This window comes from Mus pahari, chromosome 12 (genome assembly GCF_900095145.1).
Source record: "Mus pahari chromosome 12, PAHARI_EIJ_v1.1, whole genome shotgun sequence".
NCBI lineage: Eukaryota > Metazoa > Chordata > Mammalia > Rodentia > Muridae > Mus > Mus pahari.
The window spans coordinates 29,370,630-29,392,423 of NC_034601.1; the positions used below are offsets into that span (position 1 = coordinate 29,370,630).

The window sequence follows — 21,794 nt, forward strand, 5'->3', positions numbered from 1 at the left end:
GAGAGAGAGAGAGAGAGAGAGAGAGAGAGAGAGGTGTGGGTGGGGTTCTGAAGAAATCATCATTACACTGATCTTAACGGAGGCAGAGACACAGCCTGACAAGCTGTCGTGGTGATAAACATCTATTGAAGGAGAGATTGTGTCCTTAGCTGTGCATGTTTTCCCTTCTGCTGGTGGCATGCCTGCCTACAGATGTTTATGTATTTCTTAAAGGAAGCTGCTTCTCCCATTGTCAGAAGTCCTGTTTGCTCCCAGGGGAGCCCAGCTGACCATCTAGGAGGCACCATCTCTGTTTGCTCATTAACCAGCTAGGATGCCAGTGTCACCAATCAGTTTGTGTCTGTAGACACGCTATTGACCCCACAGTACATTTCCTTCACCTTCCACCCAAATTCCTTAAACCTTAACACCCATGTTCAACTGCTGTTCACAACTTAAATAGTCCCAGTTTCTCTATAACACAAACAAATGCCCACTGTGAGGAAAACTCTTTCCTTCTTCTGCATAGTAATTCAACCTCCAGTTAGCATCCAAAATCCTGTTTCCATGACAACAAATAAAGATGCTTCAAGCCAACACGTTATTGAGTCTTGGTGAAATATAAAGATGCTCCCTGACTGGAAAGCTGAACCGGGATTGGGAGTAACTACTAAAATCCTACATGTGTATTAGTGTGAACACCAAAGCTTGGGATTCCCTGAATGTGGTGACTTTTGCAAGGAAACATTGTTCTTTGCAGGGACCCTGTCAGCTGTGACAAGTGTTACAAGATGTACAGGTTCCCTGGGGCACCAAGTTTGTAAGCATGTTCCCACTTGCAGTTGTCAAGGTAGATCCTATCTCCTTGTACTTGAGCTGGGTGACTGGGCTGGGCTTCTGAAGGGATTGCCTGGTGGCAAGCTACGGTTCTCATCTTATATCATTCTCAGTAGGCCAGTGACAAACACTGCCCCTCGACTGGTAAGTCTGAATGTTTAGAAAAGACTCAGATGCAGTTATCAAGCTGCATTGTCAAAGCTGGAACACGTTGATGAGGCTGCTGTACTTTCTTCTCATCTTCTAGTTCTCTGTCCCTCGTTCTCACGTTCAAATTTCCCACGTATCAGTAATAAGACTAATGGTAGCAAAAACAATCCCAACAGTTACTACTTTTTAAGTACTCTGTACGCTGAATATTGTCCTAAGCATTTTACACATATTTATTTACTCACTCCTCCCAGTGATGGTCTAATTATCTCCCCATTATTAATCTCCAGTATCATCATATCCATTTTACAGACTAGAAGACTAAGGCTCAAAGGATTTAATTAATTGATCTAGAGATGCACACCTAAGAGACAGGAGCGTCCAGAGGTTCAGTTTCATGTTGCTACTCTAACTCTGGTGCTGGAGTTTCCAGCGAACAGTCTCACCCTGTACTTGCTTCTCCCAAGCTCTCAGACCTGTGCTCTGCCTCCATCTGCTTCCTCTGAGAGTTCATGTAATAATAGGGTCTGTTTACTGCCGGCTTGAGTCTTTACCCATAAAAAGAAAGTCAGGTGCCCCCCACTTCCCAAGTCTGTAATGTCAGTTTATTCTCATGGAGAATGGATGTGGTTTTGTTTTATGTTTTTCTGACACTCCCTGGCTGGCCCTCTTAGCCAGGTGCTTCTTAGCCACAGGCTATCTGCCTGCAGACCTGCCTAGCTTCTCCCTTCTTTCCTAGCAACCAATAGCAGAGGATTTTGTGGAAATCACGATTTTCTTGTACTTGAACTTTCTCTTATCACATTTTATACCTATTCTCAGTATGCTGGGAATGGCAGAGACACCCTAATTTTGGAAGCTCACCAAGTCCATGGATGTCTCCACACTTGCCTTCTACTTCCCTGGCTGCCATCTCCTGGCTCCCATTTGTGTCGCTCAGACCTTTACTATGACAGTGTAAAGACTGGACTTGCACAGTTTGTCTCAAACAACCCTCATATTAATGTTGTTACAAGAGGCACTGGAAGTTGTATTTTAATGTGGTAAGAACTTAATATTCTCAGTTCTTCATGAATCTGGGGACTTATTAACTGTTATTATACACACACACACACACACACACACACACACACACACACACACACTATCTTCACTGTGTTAGGCATCCTAAGGAATCTACAGACAACTTAATGTATCCTGGAAGGTGCCTGTAGATTACATATTGATATTATATCATTTGTCACAAGGAAATTGAACATCCTCAGATTCGGGTATCCTCAGGGGTTCCTGGACCAACTTCCCACAGGTCTGAGATGATTTAGGAAGAAGTGTAGAACTTGCCTAAGATCACACAGCTTAGAAGTGATGGAGATCAATTTAGAATCTAATGTCCATCTGAACCAACATCCAGTGCAATTTCCTGTTCCAGGATGCCCTCTATCTGTAACTGCTCAGATAACTAACAAGGATAACTATGTGCCCGGAGCCACACGATGGGATTTATATACATGATCTTAACCTCTATACAGCTCAAAGAGGTGACAAGTGCCAGCAGCAGCCCTCTTTCTAAGGGAAGGAACAGATTCAGAGAGATTCACGTCAAGGTCACACAGTCAAGCTAGCACACTAAAAACTGAGATCTAGCTTTGTCTGATGCCAAAGTCCACGCCTTTAAACCACCGTACATGCAGAAATAATGGGATATATGTGAATTCCCTATTAATACGTGGCACCTGTGGATACAGCAGAAATGTTCCCCTGATGTCCCGCCCACTTGTCAAACTGCCGCATCCTCTCTATCGTGTTAGCACCTTCTCTCTCGAGTTCCCATTTCAGGCCTTTTACTTCTAATGCTCTGCTTCTCACACTGCAGCCTCTTCTACCTGGATCATTGCGGTTTCCACCTACTGATCTGCCTGTCTCCGTTCTGTCCCTGTGACAAGTCACCTGCCTGGACCAGGTTTATTTTGCAAAGACTGCTCTCAGCAGGACATCCCTTGCACACCTGTACTGCCCATCACTGCATGATACTCCCACACCAGGCATGCTTCCCAGTCAGTGTGTTCACTGCCATGCATGCATACTGCACCACATGTACTCTCCTTCCCTACCGTTGCCTGCATCTTTCCCTGCCGAAATCACTCCAACCCCTAATCTCCAGGCCACTGCCTTCCTTCTAAATTGAAGCCTCAATTTCTCCTAATGCCCACTTCAACTAGAGAAGTCGCTCCCGACAAATGTTTTACCTAAAGTTCTTCAGTGTCTGCCTTATTAGTTCATCAAATAGCCTTAATTAAGAACCATCTGAATGGTTTTCTTATAATCTACGGCTTCCCTGGCCCTGCCCTTGAGATTTAGTCAGAAGGGGAGATTTTGATGGGCTTGCATCTTTATTTAACAATTTATGTAGATTGTAGTGTGTCAGCAATAAGGGAATTGCTATTAGACTCAACCCCACCATCAGCAAGCAGCACGGGCTGATGAGCCTTGAGAAAGGAGGGTACACACTGAAAGTCTCCTGTTACTCTCAGCTCTTGCCCACTGGAATTGTCCAGACTACGGGGCCATGAGACAGGAGCTTAACAGCAATGGTCAGTGTTATGGTGCTGAGGAACTAAACAAACTAGGCCAGCACTCTACCCATGAGCCGCATCTCCAGCAAGATGACAATAGTGGTAACTTTCCTTTCTTAATTGTTTCCAATCCATTTTGTCCCCATCTTTGCTTAACAAGTTAGAATGAAGGAAAGTGTGTTCTTCTAGCTCTTGTGCTTTTATTCTAAAAAGAGAATGAGCCTGTCCCGGGTGCAGGTACTCCATGAACACTGAAGGAAGAAAAAACGCGTCCTTCACGTCTCCTGGGATTCTAATTTCTTCTGGACTTCCTTTTCCAGCAAAGGGGAGCAACAGAGTGGAGCAGGATGCAGTGAGCTCTGCTTTGCCTCTGACCTGGGGGCTCTAAGCTAACCCCCACCTTAAGTACAAAAGCAGTTAATGTAGTTTAGACTTCTCACCCACTCAGTCTCTGCCTCCACTTCCCCTGATTCCTTCCCCTCCCCACTTCCTTCTCACAAACCCTGAAATGTCTGGGGCAAAGCAGATAAAGATAATGAAGTATGGAGAGAGCCCGGACTCAGTGTGATGCACAGCAGGTTCCACATGCATGCCAGCTCCTTCCCACTCCCTTGGCTCAGACAGAGTAAGCCCACAGCACAGAAAGCAGTTGCTTTCTGATTAGAGAAACCCAGGCTGCAAAGCCTCATGCTAAAATCACACCCTGTTCTTGACAGCGGCACTGCAGCCCAGCTCTGTCTGGAGGGGCACACGCTCTGACTCAGCCTCAAAAGGCCTTTCTCCCCGCTCTTGTCCTCCTTACTCTAGGAACTAGGATGAAGCGTTTCCCTATTCTTTTGCTCACAGTAAAAGCATTTTTTGTTTGTTTTCTTTGTTGTTATTTTTGCATTTCATTTCCAACCTGTGCTCAGAAACACAGAAAACCCTGTGAGGCATTGCCCTCCTGAGAGAGTGGGATGGTCACCCAGCAGCCAGCAAGTCAAGCAGATGAGAAGCAGAACCAGCCAAGCCAGGAGGCGGCCCAGGCCGCCTCGGGATATTGACTCTGAATGGCCAAATTCTTTCCATTTAAACCACAAACACTGATAAAATATTTTCAGGAACAGAGTAAGGGAATGCACTTCCCTCACTTCCCAAAATGTAGAACCGAGGAGGTCAAATCCTATTTAAGAAGCTGAGAAAGTCGTGCCTGACTTTATCCCAGAACTAAATTTAGGCATCCACCGAGACCTGGCCCCTTGGCAGGTTAATTTAGATGAACTAATGGCGTTCCTGGCATTCAGGATATACTCAGTAAATGGGAACTATTATCTTTACTGTAAAAATGGAGTGTCTGGTGGATGTTCTCATCCAGTCCTCCTACGCATCCTAAAATCAGATCTGCCAATCATTTGCACATCTGGGAACAAGACTCCACAGGGCTGAGCAGGAGGCAGCCTGCCTTCTGGGATTCCTGCTCTGGAGAGATGGATGCTATGTTGAAGGCATGTGGGCTAGGTAGACTTAACCTTAAAGATCTGAGGAAGAGGGCCAGACATTCTCTTAAACCTCAGCAGGTTTGGGTTCTGGAAGGAAGACGCAGGGAGCAAGGGTCAGGTATGTGTGTTAGGAGGTGCTTGGTTTCCAGACGCCCATGGACAAAGCTTACTGTGCAGAGCTGAGAAGCAGCTTCCAGAGTGGAGGGGAGTCCAGCCACTTCTCATGGGACTAAGGTAAACTCCCATGTGTAAGGTTTAGAGAGTCTGCTGTCTCTTTGAGGGTAGGACAGAATGCAACGACCCCATGGCGCACATTCATGCTTTAGAAATCTTCACCTCTTCTACTCTTCTGTGCCTTGGATGACATTATAATTCACATTTCATTTGGCTACCTATCCTTCCTCCAAAATCAGCCTGCATCCTCACCTCTCCCAGGCAACCATCGAGCTCACGGCCTCCGCATCCCCTTCCTTTCCTCTCTGACACAGGCTCATCCCTCGGACTCACTTCCTTCTCTTGTCTCCAGGATTTGCCTCTCACATTCTCTCTGTCACTCCATCTGCCCCTGACTGAGTTCCTGTAGAAGGACCATGCCGGGTTCTGCTACAAACTCTCTGCTGTGAGATGAAACTCTACAATTCCAGATCCAAACAGCCAGGGACTTAGAGAGGAGCCCTTGGACTGCTCAGCAGTAGGTGGTGCTCTTGTGCCAGCTCAGAGTCAATGTTCAGAATGTTTGAATCTGATAGACAGCCAAGGGAGGGTAGAATATGCCTCCTGGGAACCCGGAGTCATCAAAAAGCTGGCTGTGACCTGCAGGCATTGCAGTTCAACTGAGAAATGAGGCCTGTGAGCTCATAGTTTGAAGACCAGATGGGACAGACAGGGCCAATGGGGAGCTTGTGCCTACTCTTGATACCTTGTGATAAAGCCAGCTTTTCCAGGGAGTTTGCAGGTGGGATAAATACCTTGTGATGGGACCATCCTGGTCAGCATGTAGAAACCAGCCCCTTTCCCTCTCTACCAGGAAGGTTTATGATTCATTCATATTCATATTCTCTCTCTCTCTCTCTCTCTCTCTCTCTCTCTCTCTCTCTCTCCTTCCCTCCCTCCCTCCCTCCCCCCTCTCCCTCTCTCTTCCTCTCTCTCCCTCCCTCCACACCAGAATATTGCTGGAAAAGGGTTTACTAAGGAGAGTCTGGGAATTTAGCAAAAGAGCACCACAGTGGGATTTCTTGAGGAACATGGAGCATGACCATGAAGGAAGAAGTTATCTTGGGACTCTAACTACAGGTAATTTTCCATGGAGTTAAGATGCCTTATTACAGGTGGGGGTGGTTTTTAACTCTTTCCATGACAAAGTGATTCAGCTTCAGTTGTGTTTAAGAAGATCAATGGGACCCAGAGATGAGGTTAGAACAACTCATGCCCCTGAATTGGGTTTCTCCTTGAGGAATGGAGACCATCGCTGACCTGGGCACCAGAACCAGCTAACATAACACACTCAAACTGGAATTTCGTTCCTATGATTATATGTGGGAAGACAGCCTCCAGTGTTTGTGTGTGAGGCTCTCTGAGTGATGCATCTCCCTTCTCTGGATGCGTAGGGCCTAGGGTTTCTAGGTTGAACTACAAGAAGCAACTTTTCCTCTTACCATTGCAGACAAAATCGTTTTCTTGCCTGTGTAAACAGAGCCAAGGGGCACAGACTCTGCCCTCCTCTCCTGTTTGAAAAGCAGCCCCAGGAAGGCAATATTGAGAGCCAAGGTCCACATCAGTGACTACAGACTGAAGTAACTTGAGGGATTTTAAATGGAGCAAAAAGGATAGAGAAGGATTACAAGGACCTACCAAGTCACTGCAGGACTGTCTTAAGGGAGTAGGAATAGACTGGTTCTGGGGCATGGCAGGGACAGGGCTGGAACCACTGGACAGAAGTTTCGGGAGGTAGACTTTGGACTCTGAGCTCAAGTCCTTTCTTTCTAACAATTGTGGCTGTGTCACTGTGGGCATGGGCTAGGTCTCAAAGCTGGGATATCCTTAACCCTGGGGATGCTCAGCGGAGTCTGGGAGGATACAGGTCAATAAAGGAGGCTGACAAAGAGTTCCACGCTAGCAAAGACTGGACCTGGTGTAGAACCTCCAGGATTCTCAGGTGGCCCTGATAGGACCTAAGCCAGTCATGGGAAGCAGCTTTTAGAGTCACTGCAGTAGATAGCTGGCCCTTTACCACACAATCTGAGAAGTGGGCACTACCTCCCGCCAGCTGCCTCTTGCCTTCTTCCCTGTGGATTCTCAGCTCCAGCAGCACTGGACCACAGATATTGCCAGACCACAGCTTGTGTGTTAGGGTTGCTGAACCCCTGTTCATACTCCCTCCTTTCCGCAAACCCAAGCTGAGCTGAAAGGTCCCTATGTAAGTTCCACAGCAGCGATAGGCACCTGGAGATTTGGTGTCTCTTCCCCAGCGAGAGTGGGTGTAGTTGATCTTCCAGTTAGCTATAGCATGTGGCTTGATACTAATAAATTAGCTAATCTTCAGCATCAATGGTCCAAGGTCATGGTCTGAAGCCTCCGTTTCCTTTCCCTATGCCAGCATGAGACCTTGGGACTGATAGCTATTGGCTAGCTCCTCCTCAAGAAACCCTTCTTAATTCTTCCACTTACCTGGTCCCTAACTGGCTTTATGTTCTGTTGTCCATAGTCCACTATGGTAGTCCATGCTAACCATAGTCTATTCTGGTATCCTTATGGATAAGGGTATAATCCCTGTCTACCCGATATGCCCCATAAGAAAAACCCATCCATCCATCCATCCATCCATCCATCCATCCATCCATCTTTTTCTGGACCCCATCTTTATATCATCTTTATAGGCCATGTTAGGCTTGTCTCTGTAAGTCTTCTGGGATCCATGCACACCAGATGCACCACACATAGTTTCCTTTACCCACACAATAATCCCAAGGCATGTACTAAGATCAATATTCTACAGATAAAGATGCTGGGATTCAATCCCAGGCTTCCCTGATTTCAAATGTAGTGCTGTCTGAAGAAGCCTTAGCTGGCTTCTGTGGCCTGTGCTCTCTGTGGGTAAGGGCTATGCTAAGGACATGCACCTGCCTGGGCAGGAAATGGGAAAGAAGGAAGTAGGTGATGAGGGTCACAATGGAGAAAAAGAAGGAAGTGAATGGTACAAAACGAAATCCCTGGGAAGAAAGCTTGATGCTCCCTACCCTACCTAAACAGACACACCTTGCTGTAGTATACAAATTATGCCAGAGAGTTCTTGGTTCTTCCAAAAGGGGACTGAAGCCCACACTGATAGTGCATGCCTATAATCTAACTCTCAAGAGGCGAGGGGGTGGAGAATCCTGAGTCTGAAGCTAACCTGGGCCACACAGCAAGATTCTGTCTTCAAAAGAATGAAGGAAGAGAGTACCCTAGCTACTCCTCTACTTCCAAGACAGGAGCAAACCTAACATGCTTCCTGTTTTGCTTAGACCACACCTACTCTCTCCTACCCTTACCTTCTAAGCCTACCCTACCTCAGTAAGAGCAAGTACCTTGGTATCTTGACTCACCCAAGAATCAAAGCCATCCCTTTCTTATAAGGTATGGAGAACTGCATCTATGTTCCCATCCAATGCTACTCAGAAGATGGCAGGGTGCACTGTATGTGGCCAGCACTCAGTGACTATTTATAAATTAGTAAACTAATGTTTCTTAGGTGCTGCTCTGTGGCCACTCTGGACAGACACCCTACCTTTGATTGGAATTCCTTTTCTGGGATCCATTCATGAACAGAGGCTTCACAGGTAGATCTGACACATAGCACTTGTGGGATTTATGCCCTCTGACCCCTGTGACAGGACCACAGTGGGGAGTTAAAGATTCCCAGACCCTGAACACTCCTCACAACCCTCCCTCCATATTGTTCACTCACACTCCCCTAAAATGTTCCAGTCAGGATACAAGTTGGAGCTGAAATACAAGATAATGGAGAAAGGAAGAGAGAAGGAGAGAGAGAGAGAGAGAGAGAGAGAGAGAGAGAGAGAGANGAGAGAGAGAGAGAGAGAGAGAGAGAGAGAAAGAAAGAAAGAAAGAAAGAAAGAAAGAAAGAAAGAAAGAAAGAAAGAAAGAAAGAAAGAAACAGCAGAACATCTTTGGGGGAAACACCTTCACACACGGCCAGTGGGACATTATGACTTGGATTATTTTCGGGATCTAATATTTCTAATGTGCAAGGGGAGGAAATGAGAAATAAGTAAAAATTCCCAGGACCGGCAGGCTGGAAATAATTCAGAACACGGTGTTCTGTGTCAAGGGGGCGGGGACGCGACACACTTCCTTGCCCTGAGCCTAGTCAACAAGAGGTGGAGAGGCTTGGTGGCTGAGGTCTGGGGAGAAGGGGAGGAGACCAATGGCCCCAGAACCTTTCTCCAGAGAAAGCAGGAAATTACAAATTGCCCAGTGAAGACCTTGCCCTCCAGGCCTCCTGGAAGGTGGCAGCTCTTTTAGAAACCTCCCTCCCATCAAAAAAGGCCGAGACAACTGAATCCCATGGAGACTTCGGCACAGCCCACCAGCATCCTTCAGATACATGGTGGTCATTTACCATAGCAGTGGTGAGGGCATGCGGAGAGTTACACCTGTCCTCAGGCCCTTGAGCTGCTCTGTAGGATGCTGGCACATGTTACCGTCTCTCCTATATAACAAGAAGTCTCTTAAAGATAGGCTGTGTATGGTTGCATTTGCTAGTACATATGAGTGTGTGAGCATTTGCCAGTCTCCATATGCATGTCTCCATCCCTCTTTCCTGTCCTCCCCTGTGTATATGTGGGGTGGGAGCAGCACTGGTCTTAGAGAAAAATGCCATTTTCTGGTGTTGCCTACCACTCTCTCTCCCAGGCAAAACTCTCCACATCATAGCTTTTCGACCTGTAGGGCAGGGCTTAGACCAATGCCTTACCACATGAAGCAAATGGTAGACCAAGGGATGAACTACCGACTGAGTGACTTTGGGTGGGTCTCTGCTCTGGTACAAAATTTTCTATGTGAAAGGAAGGGCTGGACCAGAAAACCTCTAAGGCTGTGGGTGTGAGAACACTTTCAAAGCTGACAGTCAAACACATATCATGCATTGGTATTGTGATTACTACAAAAGCACTTCACTTTAACAAATGACTGTGGAGTCAGGCAACTGCTGGCTTCCAGGACACTGGGCTGGAGGTCAGGGGAAGAGAAGAGACAATGGGCTCATGTCCTGTACAGAAGGGGAGCTAGTGGAATTTCTCTTCAACTGATCACCCTGATTCTGGCCACCCCACTTTGGGTTCTGCTTTGGGCTCTAGGGAGTGGTCAGAACTATTTATAGCTTGGAGAGCAGGAAACAGCAGTGAAGACTGCCCAGCAATGGGGCATCCAGGGGATGTCTTGAAATGCTAATATGGCTAACAGGGCAAACATTCTCAAAGAACACATGCACACAGCCCTTCCCCAGGGCCCAAGGCCTAGGTGAAGCCAGTGGTACCCCATGTATCTTTTCTTGGAGTGATTAACATGAAAGCTTCCTTTATGTTATTTGTACAAAATTACAAGAAAATAAAATGCATACATGTGCATTTGAATAGGTAGGAAGTATTTCTGACCCTATGTTTACAAAGGAATAAGACATGGGGCTGGAGAGGCAGTGGCTCCGTGGTTAAGAGCACTGGCTGCTCTTTCAAAGGACCCAGGTTCAATTTCCAGCACATGTGGTGGCTCACAACCACCTGTAACAACTCCAGCTCCAGGCCACCCAACACTCTCCTCTGTACTCTGTGGGTTCGAGAGACACAGACGGTACACAGACATACATGCAGGTAAGACACTCAGACACAAGATAGAAAGTAACACAATGAACAAAATTAAATTAAAAAGACAAACTCCTAGCTGTGATACAAAGCAGAGAGTAAATGGCTTGGATGTGGAAGGTGACAAGAGAGGATTAATGGCTTCCCTTAAGACACTAGAAATGATCACTATGCTCTACGGCGACTTCAAGGATGGACACTGTTTTCAAAGACCCTTTCCTGTGGAGGCACCCCCTCCCCATTCAACCCAGCAGGTGGGACCTCAATTTGACCTCCTTCCACTTATCCAGGCACTGCACAACCTGCTTACTTATAAGGACCCCGTGAGTCTATACCTTAATTCCCAACTTCTCTCAAACTTCTTTTCTTACTGTGGCCTCGTTAGAAGTTATGGGAAATCATTTGAAGCAAGTCTACACACAAGTGTGCTGGTTTTGTCAACTTGACACAGTCCTAGGCACACATGGGAAAGGGACTCTCATACAACTTGTCTGTGTCCACGTATGTGGGGCATTTTCTTAGCTGGTTGTTGATGTAGGAGGGCCTAGCCCATGGTGAGAGGTGGCCCTGGATTGTATAAGGAAGTTGGTGAACAAGCCAGTAAGCAGTTTTTCTCTATGGCTCCTGCCCCCAGGGTCCTGCCTTGAGTTCCTGCCCTCCCTTCACTCAGTGAGGGACTCTGACTCAGGGGCATAAGATGAAACAAACCTTAATGTCCCCAAGTTCTTTTGGTTAATCTTGTATCACAGTATCAGAACCACAAACTAGGACAGTAAGAGACATATGGCATGATTTCAGCAGGCTGCAGTGGGTGAAGACTACACCAGGAGTTCAGGCACGCAGAAGAAACCTACACTGTGGACGTGGGAGATGGGGGCACTCACTGGCCTGGCATCTTCACGTGCACCACCCATTACATCCATTAACCCTCTTGGCAGCAGCTTGGCTTTCTAAAGCTGAGAGGTACTTAGGGAAGTATCTAAGAAAAGTTTGTTACTCCCCTCAATCCCCAAATGCAACAATGCTGCAGGAGGACCTACTGCAGACACAAGGGGAGCACGGAGAACAAAATAGCAAACGGTATTTAGGAAACGTTGAACTATGAAAGGGAAAGGCTCTGATATTATCCAGTGTGGCAAGTTTCAGGAAAAAGCAGTAAGTATTTGGAGCGTGGGACTTTATTAAACTGCTGTGAAGATTTGGATGGGTCTCCTAATCCCAGCACTTGGGAGGCAGAGGCAGGCTGATTTCTGAGTTCAAGGCCAGCCTGGTCTACAAAGTGAGTTCCAGGACATCTGGGGCTATACAGAGAAACCTTGTCTCAAAAAACAAAAACAAAAACAAAACAAAAGGTTTTTCTATATCTCAGCCACCTCTGCTGCCACTGCCACAGCTACCACAACTGTGACTGCGGCCACACTACCTTGTCACCCCTTGGACGATGTTTCTGTTAAGGGCATGTACTGAGCGTGACAAATACAACATGGGAGCAGAAGGCAGATGGCAGACGGCACCAAGTCAGTCCCAAATCTGTGTTTTGTTGAAATATAAATGGAGGTCAGAGGTTAAAGATATGCATAAGGTGTCACAATTGGTCACTGGCACCCAGGACAAATGCTAAGTGTCATTCAGCACACCTCTATTACTGCACTGGCACGGCCCCATAAATGTGAAGAGAATGCAACCGTGCAAGAATAAATATACAACCAAGGATATGAAAATGAGGGCCATGAGAGAGATGGGGGGGGCTTGCCTTATTTCGGGTACTTCCAAAGTAATGTCTATATAGGAAACAAATAGAACATTCTAGGTAAAGCAAAAAAAAAAAAAAAAAAAAAAACTCTTCTGGTTCCAAAACTAGGAAGCTCCACTAGGTCACCCTGCTCACTGCTTGGAAATTCTGCCAAAATTAGGAATATTCACTTTCTTCTTAGAAGAGCTGTGTGTGCAGGGATAAAAACTAGGCTGACTGGAGAGGCCTCAGGACAGCCCTCTTTATTCAGAAACGGGAAGCCAGTTTCCCAGTCATTTAATCAGTTGTATCAGGGACTCTCCTGAGCAAGTCCCCTCCCTGTGAAGATGGGAAGAGGAAGGGCCTTCCCCAGCCTGGACAGCAGGAGGCCACACCATGGCAGTTGTTTCCCAATGTGATACTTCTTGTGGACGTCGATTTCTAAGTGGGCATTGTGAAGTGATGACGACTGCCATCACACAAGACTGAGGCTTCTTACCATGTGTGGAAGGTAGGATTTTTGATTTAAGATCCTTCTCAGGTCTAATATGTTAAATGTTACCCAAGGCTCTGAGGAAGAGAAAACCCTCCACTGTAAAGTATCCAGCCTTTCCCCTTCTGTAAGCCACGGACCCGGTTATGGACCTCTGATTCCACACACAGCCCACCTCCGGAAGAGGCCCACTCTTCTCTTTAGTTACAGGCTATGGTTATACTGCATACATTTTCCTCACATGGGGCCCACCGTAGCCCGGCCCAGATGAGGCTAAAAACAAAGCTGTATAGAGCAGCATAAACTGTGGCAGCCTAAGGAGTAGCAAGCGGGTCTGCGTTGTTCTGTGAACACAGTGCTGTATGGGTCCATTAGTTACCGACCAGAGGGCGCTGGGCTCAGGCAGAGGGGCTCATCTCCCAGCATCGCAGGCTAGTTAAATCATCTCGGAATTACCCAACACTCCCTCCCAGCTCTCTTATTAAGGCCTCTCCATCACTCCTGAGTTCTGGTGTTCCCTCTTCCCTGGGAACTCCCAAACACAGCAGGTATGCCTAGGGCAGTTCAGGTCACAGCAGACATTAAGTAAGAGTAAAGGGAGAAGGGGTGGGGCATTTAAAGCAGTTCTCAACCTTCCTGATGCTTCCATCCTTTTATACAGTTCCTCATGTTGTGGTGACCCCAACCATAAAATTATTTTCATTGCTACTTCACAACCGTGATTTTGCTACTGTTATGAGTTGTAATGTAAACATCTGTTTTGTTTTGTTTTTTTTCTGATGGTCTTAGTCAACCTCTGTAAAAGACACGTTCGACCCCCAGAGGGTCGAGACCCACTGGTTGAGAACCTCTGATTTAGCTGGTGGGCGTGCATGTGATAGCTTCAAGGTGTCTTCGTACAATAGTTTCATCGCGTTATCTTAAATATGTGCTTTGCTATAGATCAGCTAAGCCTCACATCCGTTTGGCCACATAGAGAAGCAGGCGTTGCTATATCTGTCTTTTTTACTGGATAGTAGGCTACTTGGGGTTGGAAATTCCAGCCTACACATATTTACCCAAGTAGCTCATTTGTGCTCAGGACCATTTCTCTGCACTCATGATTACATAAACAGGGGGCGGGATGCTCTATGACGGCCATAGGATAGAACCCTCCTCCCGCTCTCTTCTAAGACTTATAATACAGGGGGGCTATCACCGGGGTCTGGAAAGGCAGGAAGAGACTGCTTCATTTTCAAAGTTTGGTTGGGGAGTGGAGAGCCGCCAGCTTATTATTCATGCCCAGAGGGCAAGTGGTCAACTCACAGGGCCAGAGGAGAGACTCTGTCCTCACCCCTGTTGCAAAAATAGTTACGGAGTGGTCACCGTACTTAACTGCCAGACGCGTCCCAGCTCTGGAGAGCCTTCACTGACCTCCACCAGCCCCGAGAGGAGGCCGAGGTGCGGCCCAGACAGGAACTGTTTCCCATGCCCTTGTTTAGATGTGGCTGTGCACACAGCCCTTCCCCCAAACCATCACCCCTCTGACCTCTGTCCGAAAGCACCAAATAAGTCACAGGCTGAGGCACTTAGCTCCACACGGCTCTTCTGAGTCCATCTGGACTCTGCTCAAAAGCGCTGTTTTTCACCCTGGCTCCATAGCTGGGTCAAGCCTGAGTAGCACCCCGTCACTGACTAAAGTCACCACCCTTCCCCCACCTCTGCTTTGTTTTTAACTTCTCTGACTTTCTCTGACTACCCCTACACAATACACAAACGTACATTCACATACCTGCACAAATCCACTTCTTCTTCTTTTAAATGTGATCTACTGTATGTGTAGGAGTGTTTTGCCCGCATGTGTATGTATGTGTGCTATGTACGTGTGGTGCCCACAGAGACCAGAAGAGGGTGAGTCCTCACATGGATGCTGGGGATCAACCCTGAGTCCTCTGCTCTTCATCCTTGCAGCCTCTCTCCAGCCCCCTTCTCTCTCTAAGGTGTGTAGTATACATCACAGAAGACAGGTTCTAAACTGAGTTCATGGATTTAAGTTCAGTGATAGTATGAACTTAAATCTGGCTGAAATACAGCATTCCTTTCCATTATGAACACAGAGGACTAACTATCCAGAGTTAGTGGAACCAGTTTGTTTGTTTGTTGGTTTGTTGGTTTGTTTTTTGATACGAGCAGCAATGTAAGCATTTCCCTGTCACATCAGGGTGATGTCCTGAAGTGCCATCCATGTTTATCACTGTTTCCAAGTAATGATGGCTACTAGACTTCAAGCAGATCTTGTATTTGTCACGTTAAAAAAAGAAGTACGTAGTTTTTAAAGTTAATTCTGTATTTTATTTGCTTTATAAGCCTATGTATACTTTTTTCTATACTTAAATATTACTGTGAGACATCCATGCGTTTCACCAGAGCAGAGGTCCAGGGCTTGGGAGGGGCAGGAGCTGAGAGTACACATTAGAAGGTGTGATTTGGGGAATAGATGACTCAGCGGCAGGTTAAGAGCCATGGCTGCAGATGAGGACCCTAGTCCAGGTCCCACACCCATGTGAAAGGCCAGATGTGGCCATGTACATGCCTGTAACCTGAGCACCACAGGGAGTAGACACAGGAGGATCCTTTACACTTCCCAGCTGACAGCCTAACTCCAGGTTCTGTGAGAGAATCTGTCTCAAAGGAAAAGGCAAAGACGACAGAGCTAGACACTTAATATTTTCCTCTGGCCTTTGTGTGTATTCTCAGGGTTGCACAACCATACACAAGGCAAAGGTACCTGCATATAGGTGTATCTCTCTCACACACACACATGCACATGCACACACACAGAGGAAAGTGGAACTGGAAACTATTCAGAATATCAGTGCATTAGCCAACTGACTAACAGGCGGTATCATTATTAGGGTGGGGCAAGCCCTGAGAACAGAAAGGCAATAGGGCTACTGGAGAAGAGCTTGGGTAAGCTGTGAAGGCCAACTAAGTACTGACTCTGTTTAACCAGCAGTGTGACCCTGGGCAAGCCACCGAGTCTCCATTTAATATAGAATACTAATATCCTGTGCGGTTCTTGGGAGTATGAATTGGGAGGCCCGATGAGGGTCAACAAGTGCTGGTGAGCCCAAAGGACTGCAGCGGATTCTAGAAGGGTAGCCTCCCCTACCTGAGAACTTCGGAAGCCAACATGTGTAATTTTGTCTTTGAGGTGGACATTGCTGGTGTTCTGGGAAAGCTTTTCATAGCTTCGAGCTACAGTGATTTCCTGAAGAGTTCTAAAATCTAAAAGAAACCTAGGCAGATGTGAGTTCTCTCATTCTGTCCTACCTCTGGCTCCCTGACATAACCACCCAGGGCCAGCTTCAAAATGCAATCCCTGCCCCAGAGCATAGGACATCTCAAGTGAAAAGATCTCAAACCTCCCCAGCACTTCACTAAGTTAACTGTTTCTGGCTTTACCAGGAACTGGCTCCTGGCCTGGCTTCTTGTCACTCAAGGAGTGGTACATGGATTCTGTGATCTAAGCAAGTCAGGTGGGATGAGACACAGGTGGCATTACCCCTGAGGCAGAGGTCTGGAGGAGGTCAGGGAAACACTTGCATGACTCAAGAGAGGACCAAAGTTCTACTGTAGAAATAGATAGGAGTTCTTTAATACATGGATTGATTTTCTTGTGATCATAAAAGATCAAAAAATGTATCCATCAAAATTAAAACCACCCACAAGTTTAAAATTTATAAATTAAAATTATAAATTTATGAACTTGTAATAATTTTTCTATAAATAATTTGTTGTTATATAGAAAGTTTTAGATCTTGATTTTACCACTTCAAAATACCCAAGATAGTTTCAGTACTGGTTCTGTGTGTGTGTGTGTGTGTGTGTGTGTGTTTGTGTATGACATGTACTGTTTAGACCAGAGCGGTCAAACCTTAAGTGTTGTTCCTAAGAAGCTGAGCTGTCCATCTTGTTTCTTGATACTTGGTCTCTCAGTGGGACCTGAAGCTTGCCTATTAGACGAGGCTGGCTGGTCACTCAAATTCAGGGATCTTACCTGTCTGTCCCCCAAGCTGAGACTGCAGCATATGCCACCTGCCTGACATTTTATGTGGGTTCTGGAAATCAAGCTTCAGTCCTAACTTGGACGACAAGCCCTTTATCAACCGAGCTCCCTCCTTAGGCCGTGGTATAGGCTCTTACAAACCTATGTGTCAGACTCTGTAAAACTCACAGGTTCCCAAGAGAAGTCACGGTATTACTAAGAACAACATCACACCTAGAAAACAAGTAAGAGGGAAGGCGCTTGTGTCCCTCTTCTTAAAGGACACTTGGTAGCAACTCTTCCTTCTCCACTTCAGCTTAAAGAAAACGGAGAGAAGATACGTTCTTGTATTCTCAGAAAAGAGACTCTAGATGCCTTTATTCCTTTTTTTTTCCTTTCCATATCTTACTTTTCCATAACAAAGAAAAAGCTTTTGAAAATGTACTATGGTGAAAATGGTATCTTATTTGCAAAAAGAACTTGAAAAAGACATAGAGCTTAGAAACAGAAGGCTGGATCCACAGGTCAGCTTTGTGTCAAGACAGACACCTCGTGGGACTGAAGGGCTCTACAGATGAAACAGGAATCCACTCTTGAAATAATCATGGAAAGGAAAGTCTACTATGGAAAACAACAATGGTTGGTAACAGTGTTGCCTAAGGAAAACAACAACGGTCGTATCAGTGTTGCCTAAGGAAAACAACAATGGTTGGTAACAGTGTTGCTGTTTTGGCTGTCCGCAGCTCAGTCCACTCGCCCATCACAGGTAGAGAAGGCTGTGTCTAACAGCATGGATATATACATGGGCTCTGCACCTGATGACACAGCCTGGCTTAGCTAGTTCCACTCGTAAAAGGGGACCATGGTAGCCCACTTTCCTCTTAGGACTCTGAAGAGGCTTAAAGCAAGTTAACCTATAGACAGCCCTAAGAACAGAGCCTGGCATACAATAAATACAATGTAAGGGGGCAAATTTTAACAATCAGTGGTCAATGGCCAAATATGAGATTGAAGTAAGTTTAAACTAGCTGGAACCACGAGACCAGTGGGCATCTTATAAAAAGGATTTCCATCAAATTTATTCAATCAGAGACTTGGATCAACAACCCCAACCGTTTCCCTATAAAGCTGTGCCCCACCGCCCTGCAGCTCAGGACAGGCCTGCACCCCTCCTACCTTCTCAGCATCCTGCTCGAAGAGCCGCAGCTGGAAGCACTGATCCAGCTTGAGCTTTCGTACGTGCCACATTTGGTGCAGGTGTTGTCGGGTGGAATGCAGCTTGTCCAGGAGGCTGGTGATCTTGGGTACAAGGCTCTGGAAGTCGGCACTTCCTGGGATGCAGTTGCGCCCTGAGAAGCCATCGCTGCAGCGGATGCACTGCAGTAGCCGCTGCCCCTCCCGGTCCAGCTCTTCTACGGGGGCCTTCAGCACCTTTTTCTTAAGTTGTGTGTGCTCGTCGATAAGCCTCCGAGAGCCCTCCACATCCACAGGGAACTCCTTCCGGGCCAGCATCTCCTGCAGGTCCTCAAGGCGTGAGAGCAGGTGGACCGCACTGTTGAAGAACTCCTCCAGGGAGAGGCGCAACTCAATCCACTCCTCATGGTTGTAATCCAGGGAGCCATCAAACTCCTCTGTCAGCTGGGAGGGGTCCACCAGCTTCGTGAGGCCCTCCACAGATACCATGCTTGTCTGGGAAGGAAAGACACAAAAAGAAGACACAGTGAGGAGGGTTGATGGGGGGAGACACCAGGGTAGAAATAGGCAGGAGGAAGAAAAGGACAGGCCCATGCCATGAGAACCACAGCCTGACTATAGGAGGGTGAGAGGGAGTCTGGTCCACTGCTCAGGAGCCACGAGTCAGACATAATCAGCGGGCTCAATACATGACTGATTGCTTCAACACACCTCTCCACCTGACTGTGTTCATATCCAAGGACAGACAGCCCTGTGTTCCATCATCAGCCCCCCTCCACAGCCCGAGTTTACCACAGCTGAGCTTCCCAATTCTATAAACAAAAACTGGATGAAAAACTAATCTAGCCCCTGGCATGGGACATAGGGGGCCAGTTTTCTATAAGAAGCCCAAGCTTGGGGCCAGAATATCATCACAGGCAGATTAAGCAATGTGGTTAGCTCTTGGGCTGTAAGTATTTCAAAGACTATCTCTGTTGGCCAGACTGGTGTGAGCTCATCTCCCCTGGTTCTCTCAGGACATTGAACTGGGGATAGGTAACACTTGGGCCTTCTATTTCCTCTGTGAGGGACACTTGAAGAGCAAAGTAGAAACTGTTGTGCCCAGGAACAGTGTCTCTAGCAAACAACAGTACAAGCCGCCATCCTATTCACCAGTAAATACCTTTTCCTGCCTGCACAGCTTTGAGCTTCTCCTCTCTCTGGTGAAGAGGCTGTGAAGGGAATATGTGGATAATAACAGGACATCCTTTCCCTCACTAATTTCATGATTTAGAGCAAGCTGTCTAAGTTTTCAGAGACCCAATCCCCTTCCCTGTAGAGGAGAACTATAACAGGTTGAAACCCCTAACCTACAATCACAAATCTGATTAAATGTGTCCACAAGTGGCAACTACACAGGAGCCAGGCATGGATTAGGTGTTCCACCCTCGCTCCCTGTGGTCATGTGAAGGCCTGTATCTAACTAGTTACATACTAGCGAGCATCCCCAGTAAAAGCAGCTTGGCCCTGTATCTTTTTGCTGTCTGAGAATCTCCCTTTCCCCCATACCCAACCTGAGACACAAGAGGAAGCTTCACTGACAGGAGGGGTGACCTGAAGCAGGGATCTCATACCTGAGTGCTCACTACAATCCCTCAGGCAGTTTGAGGTAATCCACACACCTGCCCCTAGACACTGACTTCATTAGACCAGAGTGGGTAGCTTTAAATGCAGCCAGTGGCAAAGAATCCTGCTAATTAGAAGTCTTGGCTACTCCAAAGCAAGGCACTTGGACCGTCGGCATCGGTACCATCCTAGAGCCTGTCAGATGGTAGGTATATTCTCAGCCCATCACAGTCGAGAGGTAGATTCTGTTTTTTCAAAATTCCCAGGGGATTTGTTTGCATTAGCTGTGAGAATCCTGTTCCCAGTGGCTAGGCTTCCTGCTTCTTGGAAGTTTACAGTCAGGACCTGTTCACGGTCTGCTGAGTGAAGGCCACAGACCAAGCCTCTACAAGTCTTCCCGTCTTACAGGCTGCCTTAGTCAGAGGCAGAGATTCCATCTGCTGCTTGGGTAAGACCACTGCTGTTTTCTGATTGGTTTACCGAGGGGAATCACCAGCCATCAGGGTTGTACCTCTCTGGCTTAGGAGGCAAAGACAGTCTTGCTCAGCTTGGGGTAAAAGAGGCTCACGGAGTGGGCAGGACAGCTACACAGAAGCAAACGTTCACAGACTTCTAGAACTATTCTTACTACGTTCTTCAACTTGTAAATGTAAAGGTTTGTTGTTGCCACCTCTACATAAACAAACCAAAACATTACAAAGTGTTTTCCTGCGGGACTTGGAGCTTTTGGTAGGGCCCTGGGAGAATATAATGTTTAACTGTTTTGGGGGGGGGTTTATTTTTTTGCACCAAAATAATTTACTTGGGCTATTAATAGAGAGTGAGAACTTCCACAGTCAAGAGGTCAAGCCATTTGTACTCAATATGCAGCCAATTGGAGCCACCACCCCAACACATACCCACTCCTAGTCCTTGGGGAAAGCACTCTAGAATGGGAAACTCTGAAAGATTAAACGAAGCTCAGACTTAAAAACAATCTCTTCTCCTCCTCTCTCACTCTGGGCTCAAATTTGGCTAGAAGAAGAATGTTTAAACCTCTGATTTAATCTTATGTGTCGTCATTATGAAGTCTCAAGGACTCACATGCCCTCTGGAAAATTTAGTTTAAAGACAACACACTTTCATGGATACATATGTCATCCTTGAAAGAAGATAGAAAAACATGAATAAAATAAAACTCCCCATTTTCTAGTCACTTTAAATAGACCACTGCAAACAATTCTATTTCTCAGCCTCTTCCTTGCAGAGATTTAAAAAAAAAAAAAAAAGAAAGAAAGAAAAGAAAGAAAGAAATCCAAGGGCTAGAGAGATGGCTCAACAGTTAAGAGCACTGGCTGCTCGCCCAGAGATCCTGAGTTTAATTCCCAGTAACCACATGGTGGCTTAAAACCATCTATAATAAGATCTGATACCCTCCTCTGGCCTGCATATGAGGATAGAACACTCATATACAATAAATAAATAAATCTTTAAAAAAAATCCAAGATCTCACTGTTCATAATGTTTTATAATCTGACTTTTAAAAATGATATAGCATGTACATTTTGTAATATTTTAAAACATTTCAATAGCCTTATCAGATTTCTATACCAATGCCACCAAAATTAATGGATTATTAGTAAAAAAAAATCAACAAGTGCATATACTTGTTAATATATTATATATACATATATATATACAATAAATATATGTATGTATATTTTACATATATAATATATTATACATATATAACATACAAATACATATAATTACATATATATAACATATACTATTACAAAATGAACATAATAACATCATTGTTAGCATTTTGCTTGTAGTTTTTTTTTATTTTCTTTATTTACATTACAAATGCTATCCCGAAAGTTCCCTAT

The 21,794-nt window shown here is 46.0% G+C and overlaps 1 protein-coding gene across 23 annotated transcripts in view; it reads right to left on the reverse strand.

Annotated features, from left to right (window-relative positions):
- The window catches only part of Kalrn (kalirin RhoGEF kinase), a 603,889-nt gene that overhangs the window by 370,105 nt on the left and 211,990 nt on the right, over positions 1-21,794 (reverse strand). For all 23 annotated transcript variants that reach the window (XM_029544638.1, XM_029544643.1, XM_029544642.1 and 20 more), the window contains exon 5: positions 18,301-18,813. In XM_029544638.1, coding sequence (XP_029400498.1) covers positions 18,301-18,813 — 513 coding nt within the window. The remainder of the gene's footprint in view (positions 1-18,300; positions 18,814-21,794) is intronic.